This window comes from Saimiri boliviensis, chromosome 6 (assembly GCF_048565385.1).
Source record: "Saimiri boliviensis isolate mSaiBol1 chromosome 6, mSaiBol1.pri, whole genome shotgun sequence".
Lineage (NCBI taxonomy): Eukaryota > Metazoa > Chordata > Mammalia > Primates > Cebidae > Saimiri > Saimiri boliviensis.
The window spans coordinates 124,306,322-124,333,373 of NC_133454.1; the positions used below are offsets into that span (position 1 = coordinate 124,306,322).

At 58.9% G+C, this 27,052-nt stretch overlaps 1 protein-coding gene across 2 annotated transcripts; it reads right to left on the bottom strand.

Moving 5' to 3' along the window:
• Window positions 1-3,718: 3,718 nt before the first annotated feature.
• Window positions 3,719-25,987, bottom strand: ATG2A (autophagy related 2A). 2 transcript variants are annotated; one of them, XM_039470669.2, is made up of 41 exons: window positions 25,695-25,987; window positions 22,622-22,784; window positions 22,364-22,516; window positions 22,106-22,208; window positions 21,551-21,686; window positions 21,324-21,422; window positions 20,927-21,023; window positions 20,684-20,848; window positions 20,441-20,581; window positions 19,643-19,880; window positions 19,412-19,559; window positions 19,221-19,313; window positions 18,664-18,819; window positions 18,290-18,533; window positions 17,880-17,976; window positions 17,596-17,755; window positions 16,461-16,603; window positions 16,238-16,377; window positions 15,970-16,130; window positions 15,390-15,540; window positions 15,059-15,258; window positions 14,842-14,922; window positions 14,469-14,575; window positions 14,290-14,382; window positions 12,877-12,947; window positions 12,574-12,650; window positions 11,813-11,977; window positions 11,544-11,670; window positions 11,246-11,460; window positions 9,813-10,021; window positions 9,419-9,554; window positions 7,499-7,705; window positions 7,143-7,244; window positions 6,968-7,052; window positions 6,721-6,856; window positions 6,548-6,620; window positions 6,291-6,373; window positions 5,582-5,703; window positions 5,296-5,450; window positions 4,118-4,270; window positions 3,719-4,041 (listed from the first exon to the last, which is right to left on the bottom strand). In XM_039470669.2, exons 1-41 carry the CDS (start codon window positions 25,863-25,865, stop codon window positions 3,805-3,807), a joined length of 5,793 nt encoding a protein of 1,930 aa, XP_039326603.2. In that variant the 5' UTR covers window positions 25,866-25,987; the 3' UTR covers window positions 3,719-3,804. The 2 variants fall into 2 exon arrangements, with proteins under 2 accessions (XP_039326603.2, XP_039326602.2); XM_039470668.2 differs by having other exon boundaries at window positions 11,807-11,977.
• Between the last annotated feature and the right edge of the window lie 1,065 nt (window positions 25,988-27,052).

Consider the following 27,052-nt stretch of genomic DNA (forward strand, 5'->3'; position numbering starts at 1 on the left):
CCTCTCCTTCGTGAGTACCAGCCCTCGCCCCAGATAACAGCAGCCCCACTGGAATTGGTGGGCACTTCCACATGGAGTTGCTGTTACAGGGGGTGGGAGCCAACTGGAGGCCGGGCCCTGCCTGGCATCCGCCATGGGCAGGGCTGTGAAGAGTGTCCCACGCCCACTACCCTGGGCGCACGGTCCTCATGCTCCCAGGTCCATGGTCTTTTCTCTGAGGCTTCTTATCAGCCGGGGCCCACACCTGGCATCCCATCCTTCCTGGGCGAAGTCCAGGCTCAACCCCAAATCGGCCTCATAAAGCTGGGAGTGGCTCCGATTTACAATTCTGGGCAGCCTTTGCCCGCTCTGATGCCCCCTCGCCCTCTGTCCCCAAATTCTTTTGTTTCCTTGTTTCTTTCCCAACCAGACCTGGGCCTGAGTTTCAGGTCTGGCCACTGTCACCTCTGCCCTTTGCCCTTTGCCCACCCTCCCTGCTGCAGCCATGGGCCAGAGGGACAGCAAGGGACAGCTGGCACTTGTCAGTCTCCAGGGACCTCCCAGTGTCCAGTTTCATAAGGATGGCCCAGTGTGGGAAGCTGAAGATGAGACCGAGAAGAGAAGAAGTGTCGGGGCTTTGGCAGCGACACAGAAAGAGGGAGAGTGAGGCGGAGGGGCTTGAGAGAGAAAGAGAAGACTGAGGTCGCGTACAGCGGGCACACCTGGAATCCCAGCACTTTGGGAGGCCAAGGAAGGAGGATCTCTTGAGCCCAGGAGTGCAAGACCAGCTCAGGCAACACATTGAGACCCCAATCTCTACAAGAAATAAAAAAATTAGCCCAGTGTGGTGATGCATGCCTGTAGCCCCTCAAGAGGCTGAGACAGGAGGATCGCTTGAGCCTGGGAGGTCAAGGCTGCACCGACCTGTGATTGTGCCACTGCACTCCAGCCTGGGCAACAGAGCATGACCTTGTCTCAAATAAAAATTAAGAGGAGCAGGGAGAGAACTGGACAGGAACAGAGAAAACAAACAGGGACAGTGGATGACAAGGTGCAGGAAGCGGGGGCGACAGGGAACTGGAAACACAAACCTGCTGCAGAACGTGGGAACAGGCTGTGAGCAGCGGCCCACCTGGAAGGACGCTTGGGACTCCGCGGCTGGGAAGACGGCAGGGGCCTGGGAGCTGGGTGACCTTGAGCAAGTAGCGTAACCTCTCTGAACCACTGACCGTATGTCAATGAGTACTTATGAGGTCACCCTGCACGCTGGCCTGGACTAGGGGGAAGCATCTGCCCTGGGATCCTTGGGTCTGTCTCCACTGTGGGGAGAGGAAGCAGCTGCTGGCTGGGGTCCCCAAGCAAGCCCAGGACTCTGGGAGGCAGAGCTTCCTTCTGCAAAGCGTGTTCTCGTCCCTCCCAGACAGGTTCCCGTGACCGGTGCCAGTCCTGCAGAGACTCAGCAGGCGTTCCGGGAGACTCCAAAATTACTGGAGAGAAAGGGGAGCTTTCAGAGTAGACTTGGGCCCTGTCCCCCTTTGCCAGTGGTGGATACAGGCCCAGAGAGGCAGAGGGGGCCGCCCAAGGTTACAAAGCAGGGCCTCAGGGCCTATGCTGTTCCAACACCTCCCCGAAATGGTGTCCTCCCTCTCGGGATGCAGTCGGAGTGGGAAGGGGGACCACTGGGCTGGAATCCTTCTGCCTAGGGGGACAGGCCTGCAAAGGAAGACACCACAGCTGGCGGCTGGCCTTTCACTCAGCCTGGCTGCCCTCCCCACAGCAGCCTGGGTGAGACCAGGCTCCTGCAGTGTGGGCTAAGTGCCCTGTCCTGGCAGAGGCAGCACCCCATCCGGAATCCTGGCTCCACAGAACGGGGCAGCTCTGAGTGCTGATGCTAAGGACCCCGCAACCCACAGTGGAAACCAAGGCCCAGAGAGGAAGGGGCTCACCCTGGCCACCCCGTGGCTGTTCAGGTCCCTTTCTTCCTCAGGATTGGCCACCCTTCGGTGAGGTGCCTGGGCTCAGGAGCCTCCTGGGACAGGGGGTGCAGCAGGGGTCCTTCACTCAGGAAGCCTCTTACCTGGGTGCTGAGCTGGCCCTCAGGGCACAAGGAGGAAGTGGGGACGCCCTCGGCCCAGGGCCTTTTGAGCCGTTGACCCAACCCGTAGTGGTGGTTAATGATTATCCCACCCCCGTCAATACTGATCACAAGTGCAGTTCGAAAGGGCAGGAAGCCCTGGACTGTGCCCGGGCAGGGTAGGGCGGGTCCAGGAAGCATCAGGCTGGGCCCCATCTGCCTCTTGGGTGCCATTAGCACCCAGTCGTCCACAGCCCTGTCTCCTCCAGTGCCTCACCCTCCTTATCTCTTGCCAGCCTGCTGCTGCCCCAGGTCTCCATGCATGGGCAGCCAGGACCCCAGGGCCCCTCAGGACAAAGCTTCTGCTCTGTTCTCAGTGCCCAGATCTCCCCTACTCAGGAGGGGCCACAGAGGGGGACTGGGGTACCTTTGCTAATCCCAGTGGCCTGCAGAACCTAGCAAGGTGAGAGTCCCCTGATTCCCAACCTGAGCCTCAGTTTCCCCGTGGACCTGCCCAACCTCCCTCCCCGCAGCGCTCCTGGGAAGCAGGGCAGGGAGGAGCATGATGGGAGCAGCTCCTTTTTTGCTCACAAGAAACACAATGTGTGGGGGAAATGGCCACTCCCTGGTCCCATGTAAAACTTTGTGCATTGGGGGCTGGGATTCCCGCTGTAGCACTGCTCCAGCACTCCTCCCCCTCCAAGTGCTGGAGCTGGGACCCAGGAGAAGAGTGGGAGCTGAGAGGCCAAGGCCTGGACCACCCCAAAAGCCTCCACTAGGGATGGTGGGAACAACCTCTAGAAGGCCCCAGGCTCAGCCTCCCAGGAGTGGCCTCAAGTGACAGCCAGGCAGGGTCGGCTGGGCAGGAAGCACCAGGAAGGACTAAAGCTCAGGGAACCAGCGTTTCATCTCAGGTCCCATAGTCAGGGCTGGAGCCTGCCTGGCGTCCCCACAGCCCTGTCCTTTGCTCTGGCCCTGGGGTCAGGCTGGACCTTGGTGTCTGACAGGGACACGGCCAATGTGGTCTGGGCAGGTGGGCTCCAAGGACCATCCCTCCCTCCTTGGCAGCCCCACGTAGCTCCTACCACATCAGGAGTGGGGCTGGGGTGGCAGCCTGCTGGGAGGGGCAAGGCAAAGCCCAGAGCCAGGGGGAGGTGTGCAGGGCTGGGTGCCTCTGGGTCCCCCTGTGCCCTGACCCGCTGGGCAAGGCTGGGAGGCGTGGCGACCCCTGGTGGTGACGTGGGAGGTGCTGGGTGCAGAAGTGGGATCTGGGGCGGAACCAAGGTCAAGGCTGAGACCAGGGCTCACAGGGACGGGATCTGAGAGGGGGGCTGCGGTGGGCACAGTTTATTCCACTTCATGCAGACACTGACCCACGCGCCCACAGACCTTAAAAATAATACATTGAACCACACGGATGTCTTCCCCTCTCCTCCCCACAGACACAGAAAAACACTTGGCTGAGTAGGGTCGGGATCTGAGGGTCCATAAGCCTCCGTCCTGGGACAAGGCAGCGGTGTGGGCCCAGGTAGGAGGGAGGGACAGTGTCCTTTCTCCCCGGAGGAAAAGTGCAGAGCCAGGGCCAAGGCCCAAAGGCAGGGAGGCCCCCCTCTCACAGCAGATTGGCAACGGGCAGGCGTCCTTCACAGTGGCCATGCCCTGAAGGGCTGGGCCGGGCCCGTGTGCTGCAGCTCTTGGGAGGCTCAGGAGCACGGTGGACAGCACCTTCTGGGTGCTGGGTGCCCTAAGGCTCAGTCCTGGGCACTGTCTGAGCGCCACTTGAGAGCGTGGTCCTTGTGGGCATCGGGGACGATCTGGTTGCGCATGCCCCCAAGCAGGCTGGACGTGGCCTCTGTGGCCAGGATGAGCGGCTTCACCACGGTCGGGGGCAGCTGGCGGATCACGCCCCCCACGGCGCCCGTCAGCCCCTTCTGTTCATGGCCCCGTGATGCCACATCACATATGGTCTGAGCTGTGTCCAGTATGCCCTGTGGAGACCAGAGGTCAGGGCAGGGTCTGTGTAAGGAGAGGGGCATGGGGGATGGGGTTAGGGGGCCTGGTCACCTCTCGCACTGTGTCGTAGGCCTTGGCCACGCCCTCCCGCAGGTCAGCAGGTTGCTGGCCCTTACGCAGCCTTCGTGCAGAGCGCTTATCCTGCAGGGAGCGGGAGACGGGGGCTGCTGGCGACAGGATGTCATACACGGTCTCGGCTGTGGCCTAGGGGACATGGGAGCACTGGATGATGACAGCTGGCTAGGGCACACATGTCGGCCCCAAGCCCCCCGGGGCAGTTTGAGACCCCACCTGCCCTCAGCCTCCCGGCCTGTCACTGTGCTGCCCCGGGGGTCCTGCTCAGCCTCGCTCCCCACTTCCTCCCACTCCTCCTCTCCTTCCTAGACACCTGCCACTCTGCTCAGGGAATTCCAGGAACATGGGACTCCTCAGGGGACTTTTCTAAAGTGTTTTCAACCCAAACCTCTCTTCCTGCTGATCGCCACGTCCAGCAGGCCCCACACCACTGCCACAGTTGCGGCTCAACTGAGACTGACCACTCCTTGTCTGGGCCCCCGGAAGCCCCTGCCGGATGGTCAGGGAGCCCAACCTTCCTTCCGTCTGCCAGATCCTCTACCTGGCAGCTCACCTGGCGTCACTGTTTTCCACCCAGCTAAACACTCCTGGGGGCTCCCAGGTGCCCACACATCCCTTCCGCCTCCCCTCGAGCCCTGCTCTCTGCTCTGCTGGGGTCTGAGCCTGCAGGTTCCAGAAGAATGCACCATGCATGTGCACTCACCCCTTAGCCTACTAGGACCATCAAACACCTACAGAATTCATCGGACAACTGTCCATGAGACTGGCTCCCCGGCTTCCCTGGGGTCCCTCTGGCCTAGGGAAGTCCACGGCCTCAATGAACTAGGACAGCCTCTGGGCCTCAGATGCTTCCCCTGAAACGCCCTCCACCCCCTTTACAAGACATGCCACGAGCAGGAAACACAGTGGGCTCCAAAGGCCTGGGGGGTGCCCCGATCCTGCATGGGAGCCCCTGTGGGTCTTGGGAGCCCTGGCTTGGAGGTCCCACCAGGCAAGTCACTTAGCCTCTCCAGGGCTGTTTCTCTATAAAGTAGGGCTGTCAGACCCAGACTGCCCACTCTCAGAAGAGCTTTGAGGATAGAACCAGGCAGCTGTGGAGCAGAGGGCTCCAGCTGCCCTGCCCTGCACGGCCCAGGCGCAGGGTGCCCACTCACCTGGATAGCCTGTACCAACCGGTTGCTGAGTTCCAGGGCGGCAGAGGCCGTGGATGAGCCAAAGGAGGCAGCCCCTCGCTGCAGCCCCCGCATGAGGCGGCCATCCTTCCTGTACTGCTCAATGGGCAGCCACAGCAGGTCCCGGAACCCTTGGACTAGGGGGAAGGAGCGGTCAGAGACTCCCAAGGCTGCTTTGCCCCCATCCCTTCTTCTTATTCCCAAAGGCAGTTTCTAGGCTGCCCACAGGTAAAAGCAGTTTTGAGGGCTTCCAAACCCAGACACTCACAGAGCTGGACAACTGAGTGCATGGGGCCCACGCCTCCCAGCAGGCCAGGCAGCTGGTTCTTGCGGATGTCCTGCAGCCACTCGTTGAGGGCATAGCCCAGCACCTTGTCGACACCCAGGAGCCTGGCAGGGCAGGGAGGTGAGGAGGTGGGAAGTGGGGCAGAGCCACACATGGAGGGATCATGAGTACCCCTGTGGCAAGTACTGTGGGCACATCTACTCTCCCCATGGTTCCCACCCAGTCATGTGCACAGGGACTGTGTCTTTTTTTTTTTTTTTTTTTTTTTTCTGATGGAGTCTTGCTCTGCTGTCCAGGCTGGAGTGCAGTGGCTCAATCTTGGCTCACTGCAACCTCTACCTCCTGGGTTCAAGCAATTCTCCTGCCTCAACCTCCTGAGTAGCTGGGATCACAGACATGTGCCACCACACCCAGCAAATTTTTGTATTTTTAGTAGAGATGGGATTTTACCATGTTGGTCAGGCTGGTCTCAAACTCCTGACCTTGTTTTGTGATCCACCCGCCTTAGCCTCACCAAGTGCTAGGATTACAGGCATCAGCCACCACACCTGGCTGACTGCGTCCTTTTTACAGAGAAGAAACTAAGGCTCTGAGAAGGGTAATGACTTGGCCAAGGCCACACGACCAGTCAGGACCAGAACAGAGGAAAGATCAGGGACCCTGGAGAGAGGCTGGAGTGCTGGGGACTCACCCGTGCCTGCAACAGAGCCGCTTCAGTTTCAGCTCGGAGCAGTTGAGCTGGGCCAGGCCGATGAGGAGGCCAGCAAAAGTGCCCTGGGAGAGGGAGGAGTCTGGGTTTACCTGATGGGACTCAGGGAGCCAGCCAGCCCATTGGAGCCACTGGAGACCGCCCTGGCCACTGATGGTGCCTGATGCAAGACCTGGCCCCCAGAGGGACTCGGCCACAGCTGACTCCACATGGCCACCCCATCCAACGGCCCCACTTACCACCTGGTCCATCGTGACGTGCTTGCCATGGTAATCCAGCCAGATGGGCACCTCAGATGTAAAGCGGAACTCTCTGGGTGGGGAAGCAGAAAAGAGGGGGTTCTTTCGTCACTTGGCCCGGCCCCCAGCAATCTGGCCCAGCGCCCCCCCCGACCCACAGTCCGGCAGCCTACCTGAAGTAGATGGGCTGCTGGTCAGCAGGGGAAGGGCTATGTCCACCACCTGGGGCTTCCTGCGAGCTGGAGGCCTCTACGCCCTCAGCCTGTCCTTCCGGGGGGCTGCTGAGCTGGGTTCGAGTCTCAGGGCGAGCTAAGGGAGGGGAGGTCATAGACTGCAGGTGGGGCCAGGGATGACTGGGAACCTGAGCTGCCCTGGGAGTCAGGAGGCCCGGACACTCCCCTCCCCGGCCCAGCCTCTCACCCTCAGTGGATGTCTCCCCTGGGACCATGGGGTTGATGCCGGCCACCAGGCTAGTGAAGAAGTCCTTGAGGAAGAAGAGGGCATCCTGCAGGGTAGAGTTCCAGGCACAGATCAGACTCAGAGGCCTGGAGACAGTGGGATCACCCTGGAATCCACCCTCACTTGGACCACTCACCTGGTCCACGTTGAGCCGCAGGGGCATCAGCGAGACACGGAGACAGCACTCAGGCCCACCCAGGTTGGTGGTGGGGGCCACGTGCAGCGCTTTGATGGTGAGCTGGGAGCAGAGGGTGAGCTATGGATGCCTGCTGGGCGTCTGGGGCAGCAGCTCACCCAGCTGTTCCCTGACAGTTCACCCAGCCACCCTGCCTCTGAACACGCTGTTCCCTTCGCTAACACAGCCCCTAGCTCTGCCCTCCTCCCAGGCTCACAAACAACCTGCATGTACGTGTATGAATCCATGCCATGTGTGAAGATGTGTCCCGACATCTCCTGCCCTGCCCCAGGGTGGACAGTGCAGGCTGCTCGTACCATGTTAGAGTGGGCACGCCGTGGCATCCGCTCACTCGTGTGCAGGTACAGGAACTTGTTGATCTGGGAGGAGGCAAGCCGGTCTCGGACCTCAAGCTCCTGCACAATGAACACCTGACGGGACAGTGGCCGCTCCTCCAGCTCCTGGCCCGGGGCCGCGGGGCCTGTAGCTGACTCTGCCGGGTATACCTCATGCTGGAAGCTTACCTGTGGGGTGGGCAGAGGCCTGGCTGGGTAAACGGGGCTTCAAGAGGGAGGGAAAGGCTGGCCCAGACCCCTTCTCTATTCCATGCCCAGCAGGGACCTGCCTCCCTCCAGACCTGCCCTTGCCCTTGCTTCCTGTGCCAGCTGCACTCGTCTCTGCCCCTCAAGAAGTCCAGGCCTATTTTGTTTTCAGGCCTTTACCCTCGAGGTCCGTCTCCACGGAGAGCCTTCCTTCCCCCTCTTTCTGCACAGCCACCAGCTCACCATCAGGTCTCAGAGGCCCCTGGCACCACCCTGACCCGACACTCATCTCACAGCTCAGCCCACCACTTCCAGCAGCCTGAGGGGCCTTCTGTCCTTTGCCTCCAGTGGCTGCTTGGGAAGCTCAGCACTGGCCTGGCTCACTCCCAGCAAGTGGGACCCCGCCCCTGGGCAATTTCCCAGCCCCAACCCCGAAGCCTCTGCACCACTCTCTGTATCTCACACACATTTGATCCACAGCCAGACCTATGGTCGGACCCCATCCAGGCTCTCCTGAACCTGCCCACGCTCATCAGCCCTCTTTGACTGCTGCCAAGCCCTGCCCCACAGATGCCCCTCCTCAAAACCCCTGACCCGGGGGTCGTCTCTAGTAAGACCCAAAATAAACATTCTGGGTTGCTGGTTAAGCTCAGGCTCTGCTGCTCCTGGAAATGCGAGGATGCTTCCAGCTTTTGCTTGCAGTGTTTTTGTTTTGTTTTGTTTTGTTTTGTTTTGTTTTGTTTTGTTTTGTTTTGGTTTTGTTTTTTTAAACAGAGTCTTACTCTGTTGCCCAGGCTGGAGTGCAGTAGGGTGATCTTGGCTCACTGAACAATCTCTGTCTCTTGGGCTCAAGCGATTCTCCAGCCTCAGCCTCCCGAGTAGCTGGGACTACAGGTGCATGCCACTCTACCTGGTCAATTTTTTTTTTTTTTAAAGAAATAGGGTTTTGTCACCGGGTGCGGTGGCTCAAGCCTGTAATCCCAGCACTTCGGGAGGCCGAGACGGGTGGATCACGAGGTCAAGAGATTGAGACCATCCTGGTCAACACGGTGAAACCCCGTCTCTACTAAAAATACAAAAAGTTAGCTGGGCATGGTGGCGCGGGCCTGTAATCCCAGCTACTCAGGAGGCTGAGGCAGGAGAATTGCCTGAACCCAGGAGGTGGAGGTTGCGGTGAGCCGAGATCACGCCATTGCACTCCAGCCTGGGTAACAAGAGCAAAAAACTCCGTCTCAAAAAAAAAAAAAAAAAAAAAAATATGGTTTTGTCATGTTGCCCAGCTGGTCTCAAACTCCTGAGCTCAGGTGATCTGCCTGCTTCAGTCTCCCAAAGTGCTGGTATTATAGGCATAAGCTACTATGTCTGGCCTCAATTTTTAGCTTTCATGCTGTCCTCTCTGCCTGAAAACTCTTCCCAGCTCACATTCCCACTTGTTCAGGTCTTTGTTCAAATGGTGCCTTCGCAAAAGGACTTTTCAGACCCTCCCTGGCATACCTGTCTCCACCCCTGCTGACTCTCCTGAGCACTCTTCACTATCAGACACACTGGATATATCTTGGTTCCTGCCTGGCTTCATCCACTACAAAGAGGGGCAGGGGTTTTCCTCTGCGTTAGTCATTGCACATGTGACACAGAGAACAAGGCCCACTGTTCTAGGACACACATGTGCAGCAGGCGCTCGCACCCCACACTCACCTTGCTGAGCTGGATCTCCATGAGGACATGGTGCTGCCGCCCGCTGCCCCCCTGCGTTCGCCATGAGTTCTGGGGCCGGTTGGGGCCAGAGCAGCGGGAAGGGGAGCCCCTGGGGCCCGAGAGGCCAGCTCTTGCCCTGGGAAGAGGGAAAGGGCCAAACTGACTTAGAGGAACCCGCTTCCCCATCCTGTCCTAAACAGGCCTTTTAGCCTGGGACAAGAGACCCCCCCGATAGCCCCAGTCCTGGGAGGCAGGCGGGATAGGACGAGGAAACTCACCCCAAGACCCACTTGGGGTGAATGGGGCTTAAGATCTCCAGCTGCTGAAAGTTAAGAGTTGGACCAGCCTGAACCCCAACCTTCACCAGCTGCCACCTGCCCCCGATCCTCCTCACCTGTGGCCAGGGTGAGGGCCAAAGTCTCGGCCCCCGTAGAGGTGCCAGATGAGGGAGACCTCACGTAGCACCACTCGAGTGCTGGGCACTGGGAAGTGGGCAGGTGCCCGCAGCAGGTCTGTGCTGCCGATTGGCCGTGAGAAGTAACCGTCCCGCACAACGATGGGGCCAGGATGCAGCTGGGTCACCACAGGCTCGCCGTCTCGAGGCTGCAGGAAGGCCAGGTGGAGACATGTGGCATAGACATTGGCCCCAGCCCAGCTGCTCCCAGCCCCAGCTCCTGTTTCCTGTTTCTCCCCTGGCCTCACTTCTTTACTTTTTTTTTGAGACAGAGTCTCACTCTGTCACCAGGCTGGAGTGCAGTGATGTGATCTCGGCTCACTGCAACCTCCATCTCCTGGGTTCAAGTGATTCTCCCGCCTCAGCCTCCTGAGTAGCTGAGATTACAGGCATGTGCTACCATACCCGACTAATTTTTGTGTTTTTAGTAGAGACAGGGTTTCACCATGTTGGTCAGGCTGGTCTTGAACTTCTGACCTTGTGATCCACCTGCCTTGGCCTTCCAATGTGTTGGGATTACAGGTATGAGCCACCCTGCCCAGCTCACTCCTTTTTTTTTTTTTTTGAAACGGAGTTTCGCTCTTGTTACCCAGGCTGGAGTGCAATGGCGCAATCTCGGCTCACTGCAACCTCCGCCTCCTGAGTAGCTGGGATTACAGGCACACGCCACCACGCCCAGCTATTTTTTTTTTTTTTTTTAAAAGAGAGGATCACACACAGTTGCCCAGGCTGGAATACAGTGGCACCATCATGGTTCACTCTAACCTCTGGCTCCCAGGCTCAAGAGATCCTCCCACCTCAGCCTCCTGAGTAGCTGGGACTGCAGGCATGTGCCACCCCATTGGCTAATTTTTTTAAATTTTATTTTTTTAGAGACAGGATCACGCTACGCTGCTCAGGCTGATCTCTATTTCCTAGACTCAAGCAGTTCTCCCACCTTGGCCTCCCAAATTGCTGGGATTACAGGGTGATCCACCATGCCTGGTCTCCTCCCCATTTTTATGAAAGATGACTCTCCGGGGTTGCTATCCCCCAAGCCTAGGCCTGAGTGGTCTGTCCAAAAGGGGCCTGAGAGTCCCCTGCTCCTGCCGGCCCTGCCTCCTCATACTTTGGTGAGTTCAGATATTCCCACTGGCTCTTGCAGCCACATGGTTCTCTGCCCCTCTTGCTAACTGCCCTCTCCTCGTCCCCCATCCCTTGAATGCCCCAGTCCCTCTGCCCAGAACACCAGGCCTCCTCTTCCTCTGGAAATCTACTCACTCTAGCCTGCTTCTCTCACCATGGGAGTTCCAGAGGGCCAGGCAACCACCCCTGAATGTCCTGGCCTCCACCCCAAACACACTGCAAACTGGTCTACCCCTCCCACCACGCACCGGGATGCCCAGGCCAGGAGCATCAAGGATGCAGAACTCGTCACTGTCCAGGGTGTCTCCATCACCCTCCTCTTCCCTTTCATCTTCATTCTCCTCTGAGCATGACCCGAAGCTGCCAGCAAGGCCCTCGGCAGGTGGTGAAGGGGGTGGGGCCCCACTCCGTTCGCCTGGGAATAGGTAGACCGAGACAGGCGAGGCCTGAGGGAGGGGGCCACCTGTGGGAGAAAGGCAGGTTTGGAGAGGTGCCCACAGTGGCTGCCTGACTGTGTCTGCTGTCCCCACAGCACCCCCACTCCACCTGAAGGCTGGGCCAGCTCCCGAAGGCTGCGCTCGGTGTCCAGGAGGGCGTCGGCCAGGTCGCGCTGGTTGATGAGGGCCGTCTCCACCGGGGGGCATGAGGGCAGGGAGGCAGGGCTCTCTGAGAGCTGGGCCAGGCAGGGGAGAAGCAATGAACCAGAGAGGACGAGCGCGACCCCCAGGGCTCCCCCAACCCCAGGCCCGAGGGCCATGGCAGGGGAGGGGCCTGGCCGAGCTCTGGTAGCCTGTGTGGCCAGGCCTCACCTGTACCTTCTGGCCGGCGATCTCCGTGGGGCTGGGGGGCCGGGGTGGGGGGTGCAGGTCGCCCGCGCTCATTACGTACTGGAGCAGGTTGACCAGCAGGGCACAGGAGTCGGCACAGCTGTGCACGTGCACCACGTTGTTGGAGCAGCGCAGCTCGAACAGCGGCTGGCTCTGCAGGCGGGGCAGGGCAGGGCAGGCAGCTATGTGAGCACAGGGCCCACTGCCTACCAGCCCCATCTGCTCCCTGGGAAGGTACCACAGCTCTGACCGCGCCACAAGCAGAACAGGGCTGGGTCTTTCCTAGAGTGGGCAACCTGCCCAGTAACTCCACTGAAAAGATGAGCAAACTGAGGCCAGAGGGTGAAAGGGGCTTGGCCCAGGGCCATCCAAGGAAGCAGGATTGTGCCCACCCACCCTACCCCACTCCCCAGGAAGGGCTCTACGTGAGCAGCGAGGCAGGACCGGTTATCCTACAGAAGAGAAACCTGAGGACCTACAAAGATAGCTGACTCCCAAGGCCTTGCCCAGTGTCCTGGCTGCGTGCCCTCTGGTGGCAGGGCTGAAGCTCATTCATTTATTCAGCGAGCATCAAGGGACCTCCCCAGGTGGGCCTGGACCTTTGCAAGAGGGGCGCTAACTGCAGCCTGGGAAAGGCAGTGTGAACTATGTCTGGAGGCTGGGCGTGTGGGGCAGTAGCGACCCCTGAAGACTCCCTTGGCCTCCGCACCTGCTCTGTCTCCAGGACGCTGGGTGACAGCCTCACTCACCAGTTTGCCCTCAGTGCTCCCTTTCCAGGTTTTAATCACAAGTTCCAAGAGGTCAATATCCAAGACACAGACATAATCTGCAGCAAAGGCAAGAGAAAAGGTCCTGTGGCCCCCTCCCACCTGGCCCCGGCCCCAGCACCTGGGGGAAGGATCCGGTTGATCCAGGTGCAGCCCCCGCCGTGCAGGCTACTCGTGGGAGCTAAGGACCCGGCCAGCAGCTGCGGGGAGACACCTGGCTGCTCTGGGTGTGGCCGGGGTGGTGGTCCCTCAGAGGGGAGGGAGCCCAGTCCCGGCCCTGCCCACCTCGCCGCAGGTCCAGGGTCTCCACCTCACACTTGTCGGACAGGTACAAGGCGGAGTCATCGAGGATGAACCTGGGGGGGAACAGGGCTGAGAAGGGCCCGGGCACTGCTGCAGGTGGCAGCTCCATGGGAGCTGAGCAGAGGGGTCCCAAGCCCACAGGAAGTGGTATGGACGGGCCCCTCCAGCCTTGGCATTGCTGCCTGCACAATGGGGAGAAGGCCCAGACGGCAGGCAGCACCTGCAGCTCTCAGAGTGCTTGTAGTTCCAACGCCTTGATGGGGCCTCGTGACAGTCACGGGAAGGGGTGTCCATTCCCCCCTCTATGGCATTTGTGGTTCTTTTAAAATAAGTCCTCAGTTTTGGCTTGGCATAGTGGCTCATGCCTGTAATTCCAGCACTTTGGGAGGCCGAGGCAGTCAGATCACTTGAGGTCAGGAGCTGGAGACAAGCCTGGCCAACAAGGTAAAACCCTGTCTCTACTAAAAATACAAAAATTAGCTGGGCATATTGGCGGGCGCTTGTAATCCCAGCTACTTGGGAGGCGGGAGTGGGAGAATCGCTTTTGCAGGGAGCTGAGATCGCACCACTGCACTCCAGCCTAGGCGACAGGTGAGACTCTGTCTCAAAAAAAAAAAAAAAAAAAGTCCTTATTTTAAGGGTAACATAAAGAAAAGTCCTTTAAGATATTTTAGAATGGCTGGGCGTGGCGACTCATGCCTGTAATCCTAGCACTTTGGGAGGCTGAGGTGGGTGGATCACCTGAGGTCAGGAGTTCAAGACCAGGCTGGCCATCATGGTGAAACCCCATCTTAAAAAAAAAAAAAGATATTTTAGAATAATAAAGAAAATGAAAATCATTCGTCATCCCGAATCTCTAATTCTGAGAAATCCACCATATGCATCTCCTTCCAAACTTTCTCTGCAGCTATAGGCAGAGACATATACAAACATCCATTCATGAACTGACTTTAAAATGTACATAGTCCTGTATCCAGTGTTATTTGAGTAAACACTACTGTGGCATCAGCTTATTTTTCAAGTGATTCTTCAGCTTCGCTTTCATGGCTGTGTGGCTTCCCACCTGCTAGCTGGGCCACGCTTATTTACTCAGTTGTGATTTCGCTAATATGTTTTGACCGCTTAAACTTATATTACATATGCATTAAATTTCACCTCTCTTATTCTCACATCCTAGGACAACCCCAAGAAGTGAGATTACCGGTCAGAGAGCACAAATGTTTATCAGGTTCTGATTAGGAGGGTCCAGCTGCCCTCCAGGAAGGCGGAAAAATCCACATTCCTGAGAATGTGGATGTGAGTGCACAGGAGACTGAGAGCAGCCAGAGGGCATGAGGTGGGCGGGCAGCTTCAGCTGGGCGGGGTGGGGTGGCCCGGTGCGGGGTGGCTGCATACCTGAGCAGGAAGGTGGATGTGTCCATGACGATATTGCTGGAGAGGGTGAAGGTCTCTGCAGTGAGGAGGACACGCACAGGGAGGTAGAGTGGCCTGGGGGTGATACTCGGGCTGGGGTAGGCTCCCTACACCTGAGAGCCCATCCCTATCCCCAGCCCCTGGCCCAGCCAGCCTGGTACCTATAGTCCACAGCACAGGAGAACAGGTGTGTGTGCAGGATGGTGATGACCGTCGGGGGGAGGTAGCCCAGCACGGGGTCATCCAGCACGTCTAGGAACTCCAGCAACTTCCGAGGCCAGGGCAGGAGGGGGCAGTGAGAATCAGGTGGCCTCCTGCGTCCTCTAATCCCTCCCTGTCCTGGCCCCTGCCTGGCACCTTACCTTCTGCCCATCAGCTGTCTGCCACACCCCTTGCCCAGGGGCTCCAGCCAAGGTCAGATGTAGCCCAACCCATGCTCCTCCTACCGGCCTCCTCCCACCTAAAGACCTGCTTGCCCTAAACAGAAGCCCAGAGTCACTGGGTCATGTGACTTCCCAGGCCATGAATGCTCACCTGGGAATGCCAGCTCTGCTCGGGCAGGGCCATGTAGTGGCGCAGGGTGGCTTTGTGCAACCGCAGTGTCACCAGGAACTCCTGAGGGTGGGGTACAGTTAGGGCAGTGGGGAGCCCAACCCCACCACGTGCCGGGCCCCCACCACACACCAGGCCCCACCGTGCACCAGGACCACAGTCCAGGCCAGAGGCAGGTGGCTGGCAGGCAAGCCTGTACCTTCACATTCTTGTGGGGGTCCAGGTGGATGCGCACAGCAGTAGACAGCATGTAGGCGCCCCGGCCCTGGCCCTTGCGGCCTGAGGCTCCCCGCTCAGTCACCCCTTCCTCCGATGGGTAAATGGTCGGTGCCAGCTGAGCCGGGGGAGTGAAACTGGGCGGGTCCAGGTGACTGGGCAGCTGGTAGTCATCCACGGCCGCTGGGGAGGGGTCTCATGAGCTCCCTGCCAAGCCAACTGCCTACCCACTCCAGCCAGGGCCCACATCCGTCCTGGAAGCCCTCCACCCCCAACCCTGACCCCTGGTGGTGACCTGCCCCCAGGCCTCACACCTTGGTGGTAGAGTGTTGCCTTTTCAGCTTCCAAGCAGAAGTAGCCGAGTCCTGGCTGGCCGCGGTACTGGGAGACGCTGAAGAGGGTGCCGTGCTCCACGTCTAGCACCAGCTCCCCATGTGCAGCCTCCAGCCGCCTCCCACCCTCATCCTGCAGAAGGAGCACACGGCCTGGCTTCCCCAGCTGCACTCAGCAGCCCTCATGCTCTCAGGGGGTTGGCGGCTTCTGGAGCCCTGGCCTAAGGGGGTCAGCTCTAGCTCCCACAATGGACACCGCTGGAGGCATTGGATGGCACTTGCCATCCAATAATCGCTGCCGGGTCTGTCCCTTCTGCCTCCTTGGTGAAGGATGGTGCCCCATGCCATTACCACCCCTAGCATGGCACTTTGCATACAGCAAGGGCTCAGAAGGAGCTGATGGGCTGTGATAGGATGGGCAGGCTGGCACGTGCGGGCTGGCGCTGCCCACTTAGGCCTCCTGCTCTCCAAATTCCTGACCTAGAGCTGTTCATGCTGGTCTTGCTCTGCTGCCAATGGGAGCTCTGAGGTTTGGGGCCCACCTGCCCGAGGCTGCACTCACCTTGGCCTCACAGAGGGCTGTGACCCGCCCCTTCAGCACTGTCACCACTGTTGAGAAGGTGCTTTGCAAGTGAAGACTTGGGGCCTCAGGGGCAGGGGGCTGTGGGCCGCCTGATGCCCCCACTGAGAAGAAGTGGGCATCCTCATCATCTGAGTCCGAGTCTGGGGTAAGATCAAAGCAGCCGGGTGGGAAGGAGACCTGGGAGGGCTGGCCTGGCCCTGCCCAGACCTGGGCTCCTCCCTCCAACCAGCCTGAGCACCTTTCATACCCAGCCTGAAGGCTGATTTGCACATCTTAAAGTTGTCATGCCAGAAGCCTGAGGGGCCGGGGAAGCCAGAGGGCTGGGCAGCGGGGTCAGGGGTGGGCAGCAGGTCCGCAGGCTCCCACATGAGCAGGTCATTGTTGATCCTGAGATGAGTCGGGGGACAGCAGGTAAGAGAGGCTGGGCCCACCCCGTGCCTAGCCCCAACCCGAGGGCCTCACATCTCCACCTGTTGTAGATGCTCTCGTAGACCTCCTTGCTGGGCAGAAAGATGTGGGCACTGGGCAGGATCACTTCCAAGCTGCAGCGGGACAGTGCCAGGGTCCGGCTCTGGAACGTTCTCATCTCCTCAGGGTCTCCAGGGATCACCATCTTAACAGGGTAAGGCAGAAAAAGCAGGAAGGTCATCTTAGAGATGCTGGCTGGGGCCTGTCTCTGGTCTCAGTCCTGCCCTCCTATCATTCATTCATGTATTCATTCATAGGAAGTCCTCTGCTAGGGATGCGTGATGACCATATGGACACAGCGCTGATGGCACACGTCCCGTTCCAAAGGGCTTCATGTATGTTAAGTCCTTTAATCCTCACAACAGGCCTATGACACAGGTCATCGTTAGGCTGGGCGTCGTGGCTCACCCCTGTAATCCCAGCACTTTGAGAGGGGGAGGTGGGTAGATCACTTGATGTCAGGAGTTTGAGACAAGCGTGGCCAACATAGTGAAACACTGTCTCTCCTAAAAATACAAAAATAGGCTGGGCATGGTGGCTCACGCCTGTAATTCCAATACTCTGGGAGGTCGAGGCAGGTGGATCATTTGAGTTCTGGAGTTCGAGGCCAGCTTGGCCTACATGGTGAAACCGTCTCTACTAAAAATATAAAAATGAGCCGGGCATGGTGGCGGGCGCCTGTAATTGCAGCTACTCGGGAGGCTGAGGCAGGAGAATTGCTTGGACCTGGGAGGTAGAGGTCATGGTGCCCATTTTCCAGAGGAAGCTCATCTATAGGTAACTCTCCAAGGCAGGTAACTCTCCACAAAATGACACAGCCACCAAGTGGCAGAGCCTGGCCCTTAACTGCCTCTCCAAGTGGACAGTGCTGATCAACCGTCCAGGTGGGACCTGATCTTTCTGATGGAAGGGGACCCACGCTCCTCAGGGGCCTACCCTCTCCAGTACCTTCTCAGAAAGACTCCCTTACCGGCTGGAAAGAATGAGGAGCCAAAATCCTCACTGGTGTTGGGTCAGCTAATGCCCACCCCAGGTGGTCATCGTGCCCTGGCGCACAGCCACACAGGTGGCTCCCATGGCAGAAACCTAGGCATTGGGCAGGAGGGGGTCCTGGGAAGAGGTGGGGCCAGGCCTCACCTCCTCTGTCTCGTACATAGTCCTCTTGGAGGAGAAGGGCGAGGGCTCCGGTTCCCGCAGCTCACACGGACTCTCCACTGACAGCTCCAGCTCTTCTCCCTTCTCCGGGGCCACCTCCCACTGTGTGCTGCTGGACTGGGGGTTCACGGTCACCACTACCCTGTCAGAGCACAGGCCTGTCACTGGCCTGCAGGGCCCCGGGGGAACCAGTTCCAAACTGGCCTCCTGCCACCCCCAGCAGCAGAACCCTTCTCTCCTGGGCCCCATCCAGAGCCCCCACTTACTGGGGCAGGAAGTACTTGCGCCCACTGCTCTTGGGGTCCGGGGCTTTGGAGACACGCAGGCAGGGAACAGGTGGCTTCTCCCCATCTTCATAGATACCTGGAGAGGGACAAGAAGTGGGGGTCATCACCGCTGCCTTTTCCTGTTTCTTCCCCAACCCCCAGGTCAGGATAAAGCTAGGCTCCCCACATTCGACACACACCTGGGGTCGGCAGAGAAAGCCGGAGACAAAGGGTCCACCCTGCTTGTTGGCCAGGAGGCCGGGGACAGGCAGTGCTGGGACCTCAAGAACTGGTAAAGGCCTGGGCCAGTGTCTGCTCGGGTGTGACCGGCCCCTCCCATACCCCCAAGCTCACTTCTCCCCGAAGCCCAGGCCTCTTGCCCCAGATTCTGTTACTCAGGGGGCTGTTACCATGTAGGTCGGAGCAGGTGAGTTCCAGGCGGGTGGGGACTGGGGGACCAGGCCCACTGCTGAGCTCTGACCGGAACTGGGGCTCACTCAGCTCCAGCCGAAGCTGCTCAGCCCGCACAGCCTGGCCCGCCCAGGGGTCCCTCTCGGGCCGCAGGTCGGCAATGGGGAAGCGCAGCCGCAGTGTGGCCCGGGGTGCAGAGAGCCGAAACACCGTCTGCTGCTCCGTGGCTGGCAGGGGCTCCGTCTGCAGGAGGGTCGGGGGGTCAAAGCTGCCGCCAGAGCCCACCCGCAATAAGAGCCCGTCCCACTGTGGTCAAGAGCTGAAAGACCAGGCCCTCACCCAACTCCGGCCCAGCCCTGGTGGGGCCCCTCACCAGCAGGCCGGTTGGCGGCTCGGCAGGTACGGTGGCTAGGCACAGCAGGGCAGCCAGCCGGTCGAGGGCTCCCAGTTCCACGTCCGCCTGGAAGGTGGCCAGGTCCAGGGCCAGTTCTGAGTGGCAATGGCAGGCAACTGAGCGCCGGGGTCGGCTCTGAGGAAAGGGGCGTTCGGGTCAGTGAGGGCTGAGTGGCCCGGCGGGGATGGGAAGGCTTTCTCTGGTGGTGGGAGGGGAACTGGAGCGGGGGACAGGAGACGGTGCACTAAGGATACCTGCCCCACCTTTGCCTGATGTAGACAATGTGCTGATTTCGTAAAAGCCACCCGACGCGTGCCACTCTTAGCCAGAGGCCCAGCGGGGGTTGCCATGGTGTGACAAGGAAAGGGCGTGACTAGGGTTAAGGGACTGGCACAGGAAGGCCCAGGCAGGTACTCGAGGGCCTGGCATGGCAAGTAAGGTGTGGAGCACAGGGGAGGGCGGACAGAGCTGGGGAGCAGGGGAGGCCCTGGCAGAGGCCAGGGTGGGGTCAGCACGGCCTGGAGCAGGTGGATTACCTTAGGTACACGGCGCAGGGTCTGTGTGTGGCGTAGATGGGCACAAGGTCGAGCTGAGGCCTGGGAGCCCAGGGTACTGGGAAAGCTCAGGATCTGGGATGGGACCCGGGAGGCACACAGGGTCAGGCCTGGCTGTACAGCCACCCACACCTCCAGACCCCGCCTCACACACATTCTGCCTCTGGCCTCACCTCTGTGTACTCAGGCTCTGAGGTGCCCCTGGGCCACAGACACTCCAGCACCTCAAGCTGCCCAAAGTGTGCTTCTATGCTGGTTGCCCTCCGGCCCCGGGCGCCGGTCCGCAGCTCCCAGGACAGCTGCACGGCTGTGCCCGTTAGCCTGCGGGAAAGAGGACAGGTGTTGGAAGGTGCGCTCAGAGGGCTCTGACAGTCTCTCATCTGGCCCTTGCCTCGGGCTTGTACCGAACATGGCTACAGGGACAGGCCCTCTGGAAGCGTGGTCGAAGGTGGTGGAAGTCTCGGGAACCGAAAGGCCCATCCTTGGTGGCATCAAACTCGGTGAAAAAGTGCGTGGCGAGGTCAGGTGGTCCAGAAGACGGGGCAGACGTCTGAAGCAAGGTCAGGGTCACACCCCCCAAAGTCATCTTCAGCAGCGAATCAGGGCGCATGGTGTCCGGGAGGGGAGTGGGGGCCATCTTGCCTGAGGAGACAGAGGCTTCATCAGGGAGTCCTGAAAGATCCTGGGCACCCCAGGTGGAGCGATGGTTCGCCACCAGGCTGGGGGTTGGGAAGACAAGTCTGCCCCATGATGTGGCTCTGGCAGAAGGCTTGGTCAGGCAGGGGTGACACTGGTATCTCTGGTAGGCCAGGCCCTCTGTCCAGGCTCAACTGAACCCTCCCCAGGGTGCTGGAAGGATAGGATGTGATAAAGCACCCAGTGCAACACCCACCCGCAGTAAGCTCTCAATAAACATGAACCCAAATACGCAGCCCGACAAAGGTCGATCTCACCATCCTCTTCCTATGGAAGAGGAAGCTGAGTCTCAGAGTGTTTAAGTGCTTGACTAAGACCAATGACTGATAAACCTAGGCTCTGTCCACTGTCACCAGCTCCCACCTCGTTTGGTCCCCAGGGAACCAAGTCACAGACGGTGGATGTCCAGGCATCGCTGGGGGGTTTCCTGTGTGCCTCTGACATCCCACTAAGGCCTCTTCCAGGCTTTTCTGCCCCTGGAGTACCCTCAGGGTGCTCCAACTCACCAGCTGGGTGGGCCTGGGCAGAGAGCCGGCGAGAGGCCATGTCACTGTGCACAGAGGAAGCCAGGTCTATATCGGAGAGGGAGAGCTCCGAGAGGCCTGAGGCCGCACTGCTCGTGAGGCCAGCCATGGAGAAGAAGAGGTCTGTGGGTGCAGGGAGGAGGGTTAGGGACAGCCGGCCCCAGCACCAAGGCTCCCGCACCCACACCAGGCACCCCTCCGACCACGGTCTGACCCCACACCCACCAGTGCTATCCAGGTTGAGAAGGGGGTTGGTAAGGGGGTCTGGGCTGAGGGGCTCAGCCACCACCCCTGCCTGCAGCTGCTGGTTCAGGTCCTGCTCAATCAGCCACAGGTCTTCAGCACCTAGGGGGCGGCTCTTGTTCAGCTTGTCAGCCAGGCCCTCGTGGTCTGCAGAGGAGGGTAACTTCAGTCTGGGCTGGCTGGCCCTCCCAGCCACCCTACCCCCATGCCACCCAGAGGCCTCACCTGTAAGGCTCACGGCACTGAGCAGTTCCTGAAGTTGCTGGAGCTGCCTCGGGGTCAGGAGCAGGTGCAGGGAGCCCAGCTGTCCCACCACCTCCAGCTGGGGACGGAGGGGACAGCCATGGAGCCTAAGTCCACCACCCAGGTCCTCTAAGAGCTGCCGCCCATCTGCCCTCACCCTGGGAAAGCAGCATGCTGGCTGCCAGCCTAAACTGTTACCAACTAGCTGTCTGAACCCGGCCACAACTTGACCTCTCAGCTTCAGTTTCTTTAGATGCCAAGAAGGTAGCAATTCCCCCAGTTGACATCCCCACTCTGGTCTGCGGATTATCAGCCTTGCTGAGGAAGAGGAGTCTTGAGATGGGGTACTCACCCCCTCCCCGGGAGTCTGGGGACCCACCTTAGGGCCGGGGAAGGCCTCGTTTTGCTTCAGCTTCACCATCAGCTCCATGTACCCTGAGCAGCTGCCGATCTGCATGGGGTGCTCTGGAGGCTCTTCCTGGGAGGCAGGAGGAAACAGGAGAGTAAGTTGAGAAAATGGAGTGAGAATTGCTCAGGAAGGATGGGGCGGGGTCAGAGGGCTCAAGCGACAGGATCAAGGGGCTGTGGGAACCGGAACCCGCCCACCTGTGCGGGCAGCTCTTCGTAGTGCAGGCGCACCCCTGCCAGCTGCAGCAGCTTGTGCAGAAAGGCTGGTGGCTGATGCACGTCCACCGGCGGCGCCTGGCTTGGGTCCCGCACCGCCTCGTCACAGTACTCCAGTCTGGGGAGTGCAGGGTCAGCCCGTGCCCTGGCCACCCCAGGCCCGGAGCCCCTCTCTCCACACAGTGCTCCGTTCTAGGGGCATGGGGTCAGGAAGCCTGGCCTGCAGAGCTGCCCCGTCCTACCCAGGCCTTCCCGAACCACCACGTCCAGCTCAGAGGCTCAGAGCAGCCCTTGCTCCTCAGACCCTCAGCATCTAACTTGGTCCTTGAGGCCTCAGCCACTCTGGACCTATAGCTCCTGACCTCTGGACACTAGTCTGGGCTCACCACGCAGCCCACCTTCCCAGCCCTACCACCACCCAGGCCCACCCAGACCCACCCTGCCTCTTCCCAGCAACCCAGGCTGCGGGTGGGGGCTGTCTAGCAGCTCCCAACCCCCTTCTTCACACCAGCCTGCCCCAGACCGGCCTGCCCTTACCTCTGCACACGGATCTCCACGGCCACACCACGCTCCCCATCACCCGCAGAGTGCTCCACCCGCACAACAGTGTCCAGGAAGGTCACTTTGATCCTCCGCAGCACTGAGGAGTCCGGGAGGGGTCTTGGGTCAGGTGGACCAACAAAGGGGAGGCAGAATTTCCCATCTGGGCAGCAGGGTGGCCGTGCCGCTGTCTGGAGCCCCAGTCCTGTGTGCCACGGAGTGGGGGACAGGGCGGCCAGGGGGGGGCCTGCTCACCAGTCTCAATGGTCTGGGCAAACATCTCCAGCCCCTCCAGGGGCTGTGGTGGCTCAGAGGGCTCTGGCAGCCCATCCCGCAGACACTCCTGGGCCAGCTGCAGGCTTGTGGTCATGCATGAAGCCCAGCTCTGTGAGTCAGCAGCCCCTGGCGCTGTAGGGAGGAACAGGGTCTCAAGGCAGGCAGGCCCAGTCAGCTGCTGGACACCCTGGACCACTCTCCCCACTTGCCTGCCCCCAGCCTCACCCTACCCCTCACCTGGACCCCGGCGGGGCTGCAAGGTGAGCTGGAGGCCGGACACGCGTACTGTGCAGTGGTCGGTGAGCAGAGCAGCCCAGGGCACGGCCACCTCGATGGAGCCCACGAAGCCTTCCACCAGCTCCAGAGGTGAGTCCATGGACTCCAACACCTCGTTCACAGACTGGGAGCAGACAAGGGACACAAGACCAGCTCAGGGAAACCCCAGATCCCACAGGCTGGCACAGCCTTACCTGGCCATCGTATCTTGGAGAGCACCCTTGGCTTGCCCCGTCCTTCCAGGCTATCTACAAGGTCCCACCTGTGTTCGTGCTGTCCCCTACTACAGGCCAGCCCCTCTACCCATCACCCAAAGGTGCCTAATCCTTCCAGCCAGAACAAATGTTTCCCTTGCCACTTAATGCAAAATAATATTTACCGAACACTTTCTGCGTGCTGACACCAAGGCTAGATGGGCAAATAAAACGTCTTTACTACCCAGCCAAGCTAGGCTCCAGCTGGGGGACTCAGAGCAACTAGGATGAAACTCAGAGGTGAGCAGGGGGTGGTGGTGGGGGGTTGTGGGGGAGATGCCTAACCTAGCCTGGGCGGTCTGAGGACAGGAGAGCTGAAGAATAAAAGGGAGGGGGGTAGGCACTGGTAGAAGGTGGTGTGTTGCAGGCACGGGACAACATGGGTATAGGCCTGGCAGAGTCCGGAATACCCACGTTCACCCTGGGTGAGCAGAGTTCAAGGGGAGAGTGTCCAGGAAAGGGGGCTGATCTGATGCCAGATGGGACCCCCACAACCCCAAACACCTAGTGTAGCTGTACCTCTCTGTGAGGCACACGGCTGAGCCCCTGCTAAGATATCCATGCTGGAGTTGAACTCCTGCTAACTTGGAAACTCCTGGGGGGGCTGCAGCCCACCCGCCTCCCTCGTGGCCCTAGGTGCCACCCAGAAACGGCCTCAGTAAACTGGTTGGATCCAAGAATAAAAAAGCACATGGCAGAGCAGATGGAGTCCAAATTCCTCACCCAGAGACCACGGCTGGGGAAACAGGCCTAGAGACAGGACTAATCTAGTCACCAGTGTACTGTGGGGACTCAGACTAGGATCTGGTTACCAAGACAGCACATGCCTTCAGCCAGGGTCAGTGGCTCACACCTGTGATCCCAGCACTTTGGGAGGCAGAGGCCAGTGGATCGCATGAGGTCAGGAGTTCAAGACCAGCCTGGCCAACATCGTGAAACCCTGTCTGTACTAAAAATGCAAAAAATTAGCTGGGTGCAGTGGCACACGCCTGTAATTGAGACAGGAGAACTGCTTGAACCTGGGAGGCGGAGGTTGCAGTGAGTAGAGATCACGTCATTGCACTCCAGCTCTCTATCGCCAAAAAAAAAAAAAAAAAAAAAAAACTGAAAGAAAGAAAAGAAAGGACCCTAGAGAAGCTAATTCAGTCCCCAACAAGATGGCAGGGAACAGGAGTACGGGCATTTTCTGGAGCTGAAAATAGAAAGGGTAGCCTAGGGCTGGGTATGGTGGTTCATGCCTGTAATCCCAGCACTTTGGGAAGCTGAGGCAGGAGGATCACTTCAGGAGTTCAAGACTTAGCCTAGGCTGGGCGCGGTGGCTCACGCCTATAATCCCAGCACTTTGGGAGGCCGAGGCGGGTTGAGGCGGGTGGATCACGAGGTCAAGAGATCCAGACCATCTTGGTCAACATGGTGAAACCCTGTCTCTACTAAAAATACAAAAATTAGCCGGGCGTGGTGGTGAATGCCTGTAATCCCAGCTACTCGGGAGACTGAGGCAGGAGAATTGCTTGAACCCGGGAGGCGGAGGCTGCAGTGAGCCGAGATCGTGCCATTGCACTCCAGTCTGGGTAACAACTCAAAACTCGGTCTCAAAAAAAAAAAAAAAAAAAAGACTTAGCCTGGGCAACATAGTGAGATCCTGTCTCTAAAAATAAAATCAAAAAGGGGCAGCCAAGAGGTCTGGGCTGTCTTTCAGGGAGCCTTAGAGGCTAAAGTCAGAGGTCAGAGAGGGCCTCTTGGGTGGAATTTACAGACAGCAGGCTACTGGGAGGTGCCCTCAATTCAGGGCCCAGGGTTATCCTACCCCCACACTTGCTCACCAGGGCCTGGCCTACTTCCAAAGCCTAGCTCTTCTGCCCAGAGTAGCAGACCCCTTGGTCCAGCCACAAAACAGAGTGAGAAGTCCCTGCCTCCGTGCCCACCCCTGCTGCTCTGGACCTGGTAGATTGACCAGGATGTGCCTCTAATTGTGCTCCTTCAAAACTCCCCAAGTTAGCTGAGCTGTGAGTCAGGGCTCCTTACTGTTCTCAGCCTCAAGTCTCTGACCCAGACCTTACTCCTCTTGGCCTCCCTGGCATCTACCTGTGCCTCCTCCAGGTTTGAGGCCAGAGCTTCCCACCTTTCCTCGAGGGCACCCTCCAGACACTGACCCCCCAAGGTCCTCCCTAGACACCCACGTGGCCCATCCCACTCTCCCAAAAGCAGGAAGTAGGCAGAGTCCGCAGGCACATGAGGTGTTGATCAACACTGCTGCTGACGCGACTGTTGACATACACATCCTGTGGTTTGTTGATCCCACCTACGGACCCATGGGGTCAAGAGGTCAGGGCACACTTTCCACAGGTGTCCTCGCCAGGCTCCAGACCCCTACCAGCTTCCCTGACCAGCTGCGCAGGCCCAAGTCTGTCACTGCCCTGGCCCGGCTCAGTTCCTACGCTCCCTCCCCAGCCCCTCCTCAGCCCCTCAGAGCTACCCTCCACAAGTCAGCCCCCAAACTTGACAGGCTTGTCTTGCATTCTCCGGACAGGTGACCTCGCCCTCTCCAGCCTCAGTTTCTCCTACCATGGAGACAGAAGCCCCTTCCCACTCAGTTTCTGGCTCTGGTAAGGAACTGAAGCGGCCAGCCCGGATGCCTCTGACCAGCCTGAAGAGGGCCAGATTCCCTTGGCCTCTCTACGCTCGGTGCCTGATCCCCGAGCCCGACCCTCTCGCAGGGAGCCTCAGGTCGCTGCGCTCCCGCCCTCCGCACCTTCCTGGACTCGGGCCTGGCTCCTCACCCAGATCTCCAGGTGGATGTCCCGCAGGGCAACGCTGCCCTTGTACAGATCGAGGCTGAGCTGGTCCAGGCTGAGTTGCTCTTGGAAGAAGTGACCTAAGTAGTGGTGCAGCAAGTAGCGGCAAACCCGCTCTTTCACACAGTTTGACCATGGCCACAGCCATCGTGACATCTTGGAGACCGCTGGGCCCGAGGCGCCTCCACTTGCCGCCCGCCGACGATCCCCGTCCGGCTGCGCCGTTCACTAGAGCCCCCGGCTCGCCCCGCCGCTTCTCTCGGCGCCAGGCCGCGCCCCCGGACGCCCAGCCACGCCCCCGACGCTCACTGTCATTGGCTATTGCAAAGGGCGAGGCCTACTGATTGGCTGCGCGGGGCGGAGCCTTTGGGCGCAAAAAAGGGACTGGGCTTTCTGCATGATATAGTGCCCTCAATCATGATTTACGCTTGCGTAAAGTACTGTGTGGGAGGACCTTTAACCTCCTGTCTACAGGCTATGCGAAGGCTGTTGCTCCAGGTGCCGGCCCCGCAAAGGAATGCGCATGTGCTGATTCGTCCAACCAGTTTAAGTGGTTGGGGAGGATTTAAAGGGACAGTGTCCCATCAAACTTCGTAGAAACCTTCCCCCGAGGAATAAAGTCAGTGCGCGATCTTAAGCGCGCATCTGTGGAAACAATTAAGTGAGTAAACATTTGCATTTTGCAAAACCCTTTACCATCATCTCATTGATGCCTCTTAACAGTCCTCCAAGGTAGGGATTATTGCCACCGCTTTACAGGTAAGAAAACAGGTTTAGGCAGAGAGACGCTGCCTCAAAACCAAACAAAAATAAGTAAATAAACAAAGGTTCTGAGTCCATCACCATGGAAGGTCTTTTTTCCCTCCTCACCTGGGAATGTACAGCGGGAGATTAACTGACACTCCTTTCTCTCTGCTGTGGATCAGGCCTTAGGCCCCTCTCTGGAATAATAGCTTTCATATCTCTAGTCCTAAAATCACATAATGGATTTCGCCTCCTTTAAACAGGGGGCATTTTTTTTTTTTTTGTACAGCCTGTGAGCTAAGTATGGTTTTTATGTTTTTTAAATGGTTGAGGGGAAAAAAAAGAATGAACATTTAATGGCATGTGAAAATCATATGAAATTCACATTTCAGTGTTTATAAATAACGTTTCGGTGTCACACAGCCATGCTCATTTCCTTCAGTTCGGTCCAGGGCTGCTTTCTTGCTACGAGAGCAGGATTCAGTACTTGAGACAGAGGCCTGCAAAGCCTTAAATATTTACTTTCTGGCCCTTTACAGAAAAAGTTTGCCAACCACTGCTCTATAGGGGGCAGCCATACAAAACCTCTTACATCATGG

Bases quoted from the DNA above. Each gene is read 5' to 3' on its own strand.
- ATG2A (XM_039470668.2), bottom strand. From the start codon at position 25,865: ATGTCACGATGGCTGTGGCCATGGTCAAACTGTGTGAAAGAGCGGGTT. The intron at 18,820-19,220 runs GTAATCCACCTG...CCCTTTCCTCAG, and splicing joins CCCTGCGCCGTGTACCTAAG to AGCCGACCCCGGCGCTCAGT. The intron at 12,948-14,289 runs GTATGCAGCCAC...GTTCCCCCCCAG, and splicing joins ACATCCACCTTCCTGCTCAG to GTTCATCCTCGATGACTCCG.